At 31.3% G+C, this 9,600-nt stretch overlaps 1 protein-coding gene across 1 annotated transcript; it reads right to left on the minus strand.

Annotated features, from left to right (window-relative positions):
• Window positions 1-3,269: 3,269 nt before the first annotated feature.
• On the minus strand, window positions 3,270-6,544 carry LOC149061091 (SCAN domain-containing protein 3-like). The gene is made up of 4 exons (XM_089230829.1): window positions 5,386-6,544; window positions 4,721-5,119; window positions 3,775-3,836; window positions 3,270-3,368 (listed from the first exon to the last, which is right to left on the minus strand). The coding sequence occupies exons 1-4, from the start codon at window positions 6,542-6,544 to the stop codon at window positions 3,270-3,272; spliced, it is 1,719 nt and encodes a 572-aa protein (XP_089086955.1).
• Window positions 6,545-9,600: the final 3,056 nt, after the last annotated feature.

Below are 9,600 nucleotides of genomic sequence, written 5' to 3' on the forward strand. Positions count from 1 at the left end.
TGTTGTTCAATAAAATAGTTTTTGTACATAACCTCAAAATAAGCCCCATATCGTCTTTCTCTCTTTACGTTCTCTCTTCCTCAAAAAAGCACACGGGCCATATGAAACTGGTATAGGCGTGTCCTATCCATTCTTATATTATCTATGAGATATACAGGACTGGAAACGAAGACCTTATCAGTAGTCCTAAAATGTTTTCAAAAGGTACAATGTGATTACCTAGCGCTATCTATGTGACTATGTACAGAAAAATCAGTTGCCTTATAATAAGTAAACATATTAACATAATATATTATTTTGTTCATGCTGTTATTTTAACAATAATATTAGCTTATCCCTTATTAGTTATTTTGTACGTATTATAAATATTAATGTCATAGGTACTTACTACTTACCCATACTTAACAATCAATAGTATAACAAAATTACTTTTGTGGGTAGTTTGTTGTGTCTTAACTGTTCATCGACAGTTGACCATTTTGAAAGGCTTTCGTTTCATTTCACCCAAGGAGGTTTGAAAACAGTAAAAACTGTAACAAAGGAATTTGTGGATTTAAGAAAGGCTTGAACATATTATGAATACAAACCAGGGAAAAGATAATAGTGATTTTAGTAAAACTTCTACTGTTTACTAATTTTAGTACTAAATTAATTATTTTATTCTCAAATAAAAGGTTATGTATAAAACAATACATAAATTATTTTAAAATAATAATACATATTTTATAATAATCAGAAATCTTCAAATATATACAAATATAAGAACATAATTAATTATGATTTATTACTATGTATTTACTAATTTAGCTAGCTTTTTTTTTTTTTGCATTAAGTTTAACTGAATTTTTATTTGTTATTAATGAATACCGACGCATTCTCATGATTATAAAATTTGAAATAATGTGTGTAAGTATGTCTTTTTTATGTTCAACACAATTTGTTTTTCAATAATGATTTTTATCTCATTTGATGATGATTTGTTTAGTTTATACAACGATACCATACATACATCTTGGTATAACATCCATCCAACTGGCAATAACAATCCTTTGAAAGATGAAAATAGATCCTTCAATAAATTATATAAATTAATAAATAAAATAGTAAAATAGATAGGTACTTAACAAGATTAGACCTAACATACATAATAATAAACATACTTGTGAAGATACTGTTGTACGTAACCTTTAGACGGGGGTTCACCAAATAATTCTTTTCTAAAAGATTCACTTGGTGTAATCCATTCAGGTACCATTAAATCACATGCAGTATTTCCAGACATATTTAATGGAACATTAAAAATTGATGGAATTGCACCTTTTTTTTAATGCCATTTTTTTTCTTTTTCCCATCACCTATAGGTGTATATAAATTGCGAACAATGAAATAATAAATAAAAAAAGTTCTTAGAATAAATATTTTATAACTTCTTACTAAATCTAATGGTCCACTGTAAGTTGTAATCAAATCGTCTTCAGTGAAATGTTCAGCACAAACGTAGGAAACTTTATGTTTATTATAAGCCCCATTTATTTTCACAATGATTTCATTCCAAGAATGAAAATCAGCATTAGGAACTTTGGACAATGTAACCTGTTTTTCTTTTAAACTCTTACATGAAATCACAGAACATTGACGAGGCATTTTTAACTTTTATAACTATAAATAAGTATAATATTTTAATAATAGTTTAAAATTCTTAAAATACGAATTTATGTTTTGTACTTTTGTATCAATTTAGTTCTTTAGTAGTAGTGTAGTACACCAGGTAGCAGTTACAGTCACCATTGTACCAAACCGAAACATTTGAGAGCCATACCTCCACACACCCCCCAGTCCATCGTTTCCGGTCCTGTATATCTTAGTCCGTGGGTATACAATAAATATTAGGGCAGTTAGGCCTTCGAGATAACAGCCAAAATTTATCTCATGGAATAAACGCATCAACTGGGTCCGAACTAAAATGCAGGTGTACCAACTTAGAAATATAATAACTCACATTTCATTTCAATTTTTATCACAAAATTATGTATTTTCAAATTTAAATATTATTGTACAATTCAAAAAAACCGTAATTTTGAAAAAATTCGAATGAAAACGGAAAATTTAAAAAATCTCTGTTGTAACGTCATAGAATTTTGAGACTTTTGTATTAGAATATTACATAATATCATTATTGTAATCTTATAATATGCCCACGTCCTTTTATTATATAACTCATAGTATTTCCATAATCTCTATTATTATGGCATGCGTTCATTAAATAAAATAATGACAAAAACACTGTTATGTAATACTAGTCCCCTGACCTCCCCCACATGCAGTGTCCATCGCGTCGATGTCGCAGCGGGCGTTCCGCCGTTGCTGTCCGGCGTTGCGGTCGCAGTCGCTGGCGCATACGGACAGGGCAACCTGTTTCCCCACTATATATTATACAAAAGTTCCCGACGCGACGACACTGCTGACCACCCCTCTACCCAAGAGAACATCAAGACGCCGGAACGGCCTACGACCAGCCACCGACGTCTACTGCCGAGCTGTCTGTTTTTCGCCACCATCGATGATAGATCTCTTTTGTGCTTGAATTTTTTCCTTCTGATCGACACCGTTGAACTTTTGAAAAACGTCTCCCAGACGTACAATCATTATTTTTTGTTTGCACCATCGGCGGAATACCACCATGATGGGCTGAAGCGACGTCATAGGCCCGTAGCGGGCGAAGTCATCTCAAACATCATCAACTCAGTACAAACAGTCGTCGTCAAGTATTATTTTTCCCCCAACATTCCCACTTTTTCATTTTGATTATGTATCACCCTAGTTTCTTTTTTATATACTCAGATTTTCCTCAGAGGTGCCCCGGTAACCGTCCTGCGGAGCCGTGGGTCGTTTCTTTTATTACAAATAATATGTTATAGATATGTCATACTGACGTATTATAAATCTCACATATGTGCTCGGTAACCGTTCGTCTGAGCCGTAGCGTTAATATTCATTTTTATTTCCTTCCTTATACGTTATACACTTGACATGTGCCGAAATATTATCTATTTTATATTTATTGTATTTATCTGATTATATTTCTTATGCACTTGCCATGTGCCAAATTTATATTATTAATTTTTTTTGTATTATTTGGTATGCAAATTTAGTGCCCCGTGTAAAATACATCATATAACTACCTTTAAAATTCTAATTTTGTTATTTAAAATATTCTTTACCCTTAATAATAAATCTTTGGTTTTCATTAACCACTGCGTGTACAAAACCTATAAATTCCATCGACCTGACTCTCGAGCCAACACGCGGTGCGGTTTATAGGCCATGTGGTCAGTGTTCCCCTGATCACATGGGTGGAAAGTAAGTCCCTAAAAAGACGGAAATCTCACAGTGTTTATTCGTTAGGAGTCATTAATTAAATTTGAGGCACTGCTGGATATTCCAGCGTTGGGACATTTCAAAAATTTTGTAAAATGTAACCAATAGAATGAATCATTCTATTACAAAATTAATTACCGCTTATGGATGAGATTTGAGCAGAAATTACAATGTTATATGTTTATTTGGTTTTGCACATTTGCAGCTGAGTGTTTAAATTTTATAAGGTGAAAATGCTGCAAAAAAAAAATAGTCACAAATGTCCATGCATTTTAAAAACTTCCCTGGATAAAAAATATTTAATTAAAATTGATCATAATTTTATAATCATCTTTCGTGTCAAAATGAAATTGATGCATGATGAATTAAAACACAAGCGAAAGTATCGAAATCTACGCCTGCGCAGTTATTTTCCGAAGCTGTAACGGGTCTTTCAGAAAGTGTTCTTGAAGAACTTCCTAAGGAAAAATCAATAAAAAAAACCATTCAAAATCAAAGAACTCAGAACTTTCCAAAAGTACCTGATAATCTTAAAGATTTAAAAATAGAAGGTATCAATTCACTTTTAAAAATTAAGAAAAACAGGATATTTTACGCAAAACCAATTTCTGACAAAATAAATTTTATCATAAATTGTTAGCTGAGTACCATTATCGAAATATAAATGTAAAATATTACTAAACCACCGAAATCGTCAAAATTTACGAAATATGTAAAAAAGCGAGTATTTTACAAAGTATGTAAAAATATGTATTTATGACGAAATATGTAAAAATATATAAAATAAAATATTTCTTATTTTATTGCAAATCACATGAAACAAATTTATCATTTTTTTGCAATAATTAATTTTTTAAGTTTTACTAAAAATATGTATTTACATATTATACAAATCTCAGCCCTACTAATTACTTACCATTTTTTTTTATGGTAAATATTACCTTGGTTTGATTTTTAAATAACATGATATAATAAATTTTAAATAATTAAATTTAAATTAAGAAAAACCCGTGTAATTATATTTACACGTCATCCATATTATAAGAGTATCCGTGTATACTGTATACCAGCGGTTCCCAAACTTTTTTCGCTCACGGCGCCCTTTTTGAACTAAACTTTTCTCAAGGCGCCCTTCCCAAGACATAGCATGACTAATCATAAAAAATGAATAAAAAACAAATAAAAACCAGACAATTTTTTAATTATAATACAAGAATATTTATTTAATTTTAGTTATATACTTTTTACACATTTTAATTATTTTTGAAGATTTACATTTACATTTATATTTAGAGGTCGAAATAGATAGGTATAAAATTAATGTGATGGATGTGCATATCACTGCACATTTTTTTAAATCTTGGAATTAAACAAGACACAGCTACTCTCATTTCTTTTTCAACATTGATTTTGGTTCGAAACTTGCTTTTTATTACAGCAACCGCTGAAAACCCAGCTTCACACAAATATGATGTCAAAAACGGAATTAAAATACGTTGAGCCTTATCACTTAAAAAAGGATATACATCTTTTATAGAAATCCAAAATTTGGTTAAATCCATACTGCTAAATTTAGTCTTCAAACTATTGTCGCAAGACAACTCGATAAGACTCTCTTCTTCGGTAGAAGTAAACTCAGATGGAGTAGTGGAGTTGAATGGATCTTGAATCCAAGAAAATTTATCTATATTTTCATTTTGAAAGTATTTTTCAAACCAAATGACGAGTTGTGATAGGTGATCTACAAAAATAGATTCATATCTTGAGTGATTTCAACTCCGTTAGAGGTCAAAAACTGCTGCAAAGTTAAAAAAAAATCCTTACTCGTGCCTTCATTCATTTTTCTTCTCCATAATTTGAGTTTTTTAATAAAAGCTGAAATTTTTTCCATTGACTTCAAAAGGTGCATATTTTTTCCTTGCAAAGAGGTATTCAATGAATTCAGTTTATCAAAAATGTCACACAAATATGCCAATTTTATTAAAAATTCTTTATTGGAAAATTCACTGGCATGTTTATGTCCTTCTTCTTTAATAAATACATAAATTTCCTCTCGTAGTTCAAACGTACGTAATATCATATTACCGCGCGACAACCATCGTGCGCTGCTATAGTACAGCAAACTTGTGTGTTCAGCTCCCATATCTTCACATAGTTTTTTGAAAAATCTCGATTTCAGTGGACGAGTTTTTATATAATTGACCACATTCACTACACATTCTAAGACTTGGTTCAGTTCAGGACTCAGATATTTTGATGCAAGTGCTTCTCTATGAATAATACAATGAGTCCACAGTGCATCAGGAGCTTTGTTTTGAATAAGCGCCTGTAATTCTCCATAGCAGCCAGACATAGAACGAGCGCCATTAGTACAGACACCAACACACTTAGTCCAATCTACACTATTTTCAGACATAAAATTATCAAGAATCTCGAATAAGTCCTGAGCCTTGGCACCAGCTGTAATATTTTTACAAAAGAGTAAGTCTTCTACCATGTCATCATTATCTATGAACCTTATGTAGCATATCAAATGAGCATCCTTATTAATATCCGTAGCCTCATCCAGCTGCAACCCAAATGCCTTTTCTTTAAGTTTTTCTATCAACTGATCATTGAGATCATCTGCCATATGGTGAATTCGGCGACTTATTGTATTATTAGACAACGGCACTTTTGAATGTAATTTCCCAGCCGATTCGCCAATCATAATGTTTACCATATCTAAAGCAGCTGGTAGGATAAGCTCTTCTGCAATTGTATGAGGTTTCTTATATTTTGCGATTCTAAAAGCAACTTTATAAGAGGCTATCAATGCATTGTTTGGTATAGATGCATTCTTAAAAAACATACTTTTTTCCTGTTTTAGTTCTTTCCTCTTTCTATCAATGTAATCGCGAGATTTTCCAACCGCATACTTATGATTCGTTTCCAAATGGCGCTTCAATTTACTTGGCAACATGCATTCTGGTGCTAAAACTTTCATACACAATACACATAATGGTCTTTCTTCACCATTCACTTCTGTCGAAGTAAAACCAAATTCCAAGTAACTATCATCATACTTCCGATATTTTCGTTTTTTTACAGTCGGGCTGTTACTGGTTGAGCGTATACTTTCCTCCTCTTCACAACGTTTATGACTGTTCAATAAAAATCGATCCATGATTTAAAAAAGTCACAAAATTAACAAATTTTCTATATAAAAACGACGAACACGATAGAGCAACACACTACGCGAGACTGGCGGTCATACTAATCCGAAAACAAATTTTATCAAACGTCTCTTAAAGTTATGACTATGGTCTAAAAATAAATTTAAACTCATTAATGGTGGTGTGGATAATGCGACAGAACCGATAACGATAAACAGTTTATCAATTTTGTGAAGTAGGAGACATAAAAATTATTTTTGTCTACCGATATTATAGTAATCGGTTTTGTCGCATTACCCTCGCTGCCGTTATCGAGTTAAAATTTATTTTTAGACCAGGTAAATTTCTACGGCGACGCGGCGCACAGTTTGGGAACCGCTGCTGTATACGTAAACAAATTTACGATTTTAAATACACGTATTCTTTTAATACCAGTAGGAAATCGTAAGCCCTGTTATTATATTATATAATAAAATATAATAATAATGATATAATATATATTGTATTGTAGGTGAATGGAGCGTTTTCGAAAATTAAAAATGTTTACTACCTATTTGATAACCACTGTGAAAATAATGAGAGGGTAATAATTTTTACTCGCTAAACAGTTTGAAGTTATTTGCAAATACCTGGTATGCATATGGCAATTTTGGTTTAGCCTCGAAACATTTCTCACAACTCTATATCATACGAATTGAAAAATATGGTGAATTTTTTACTGTTCTTTACTGTTTACTTGAAAAAAAAAAATCAATCTATTTACGAAATAATGTTCAAAGCTATTTTATCGGTCTGCGAAAAGAACAATCTTTTTCCAGATCCGCAAAATATAAAAATAGACTTCGAAAAGGCAGTAATTAAATGCAGCAAAAAATGAATTAGGTGAACATTTAATAATAAACGGATGTTTATATCACCTCTGCCAGAGTACCCACAGAAAATTGGCAAAATTAGGATTAAAACAAAAATACCAAGAAGATTATGATTTTAATGAATTCTATGGTATGTTAGATGGCTTGGCTTTTTTGCCAATAAATAGATTACAAGAAGGTGTTAACTATTTAAAATCAATTATTCCTCTTGGTGCCGAGGAGTTGTTTCAATATTTTGACGAAACCTACGTGAGTGGAACAATACGTCGAATAAATATACAAAACATTCTAAGTTTAAGCGTTCGACGTTTTACAGCGATGTTCCCTCCAGAAACTTGGAATATTCACCGAACAACACTCGAAAATAACTACCGAACCAACGATGTTTGTGAATCTTGGAACAATCGATTTTGCCATTTAGTTGGAGGAAAACACCCATCGATTTGGACGTTAATAACCAAAATACAAAATTTGCTTTGCAAAACATTGGAGAGTTCAAAACAAAATGTTCCAAATCTAAAACCGTCCGAAAACGATTAAAAACCTTATGCGAACGGTTAAATACTAACCAAATTGAAGTGGATACATTTAAAAAAAAAATTTATTTTAATTTAAGAAAACAACTATGTATAAAATTGACATTGTATTACAAATTTATACTTAATTACCAAATTATTATATTATAGAAATTGACAAATTGTATTGTATTCTACATTTATAATGAGAATTTTTTATTTATATATTATTGACATTGTATTACCTACAATTTTATACTTTATTACTTACAAATTATTTTTATTATAGGTTTATTTATTCCGTGGTTTTTTTTTCGAGGTTATTTATTAGGAAAATCCCTTTTTATACCAATGACATTACGACGCTTTTATAGAAATGCTCAATTGAGGGATATTCATTCACAAAATAATAATATGATGCAACATAATATATACGCGACGTCATTCTCTATCGATTACTCTTACTCATTTATTGAAACGATTATTTTTTACAATACAAAACGTAAATTTAGATTTAGACATAAGCGCCAAAAAGTGTAAATTTATTAATGGGTAATATGTGTATAAATAGTGAATAACCAACATTTAGTCATAAATGTTTGCATAAGTGCCATAAGATTTTACTTTACGTGGCATAAGTGACAACAGTATTATTTTAGTTAATACTAGGATTAATAGGGCATAGGCACCAAAATATTAGAACTAAAATCACAGGTAAGGAAATTAATTAGGTATAAGCACCAAATTATATAATAATACTCAATTTTTACTGATATACATAAGTGTTTAACTAAAAAAATTGAAGAACAACTGTCTTAGTACCTACAACTCATATTTTTTATTCTTATCATATTTTTCTAAATTAAAAATATAATGACCAAAATGTAATTATTGTTGAAAAATAGTTTTTTTGCTCTCCTGAATAATTTAAAAATGTCGCTTATACTCTTTTGCATTGTCGCCATCGATATTTTGAATATGGTGTAATGCTATTAATTTTATGTTCAACAACAGTTATTTGTTTTAAATGCAGTTTCAAAAATGTACATTCATACATATTAATATCAATCGAATATATAAGAAGTATAAAATTTAAAAATTGCATACTAGCCTAAATTCTATATATTATGTATAAGGTACATAGTTACATAAGATACTGCTATGTACTGACGTCCCGCTGAGACATCTAAACACGCATATACACGTAGATATGTATAAGTGACCCTGGGGCGTATGATTTCGCCAACCAATTCTATTGTGTAGGACCTCAATAGTTATATCGAAGGCCAAACTCCTAGCCTTTCCAAAATATCGTCATAGTTAGAATTAGTTCTACGGAATATTAAATATGAAATCGTAGTATTGACAGGAATATCTAGAGAGATGATTAATGTCATCGGGTTATTGAGATTACGTATCGCGAATAACCAGGAATAACCGACCGGTCGCACGAGCGTGAGAAGCTGCGATATCAGAATAATACCCACGTACGCTTTTGCACGACTCGGCCATGGACACATACGTATCTTATCGATAGGAGAGGAAACGCAGGGAGTAGGACTATCTGGACTATATAGGAGAGCCCCGATTAGACCCAATTCAGACGTGAGCCACCAGAGTCAGAGCAAGCACCTTCACGCCAGACACCAGTCCAATTTAATTATTCGGACTTAGAATATT

This window comes from Diuraphis noxia, unplaced genomic scaffold (genome assembly GCF_037042655.1).
Source record: "Diuraphis noxia isolate RWA-SAM2 unplaced genomic scaffold, SU_Dnox_SAM2 contig0001, whole genome shotgun sequence".
NCBI classification, from domain to species: domain Eukaryota; kingdom Metazoa; phylum Arthropoda; class Insecta; order Hemiptera; family Aphididae; genus Diuraphis; species Diuraphis noxia.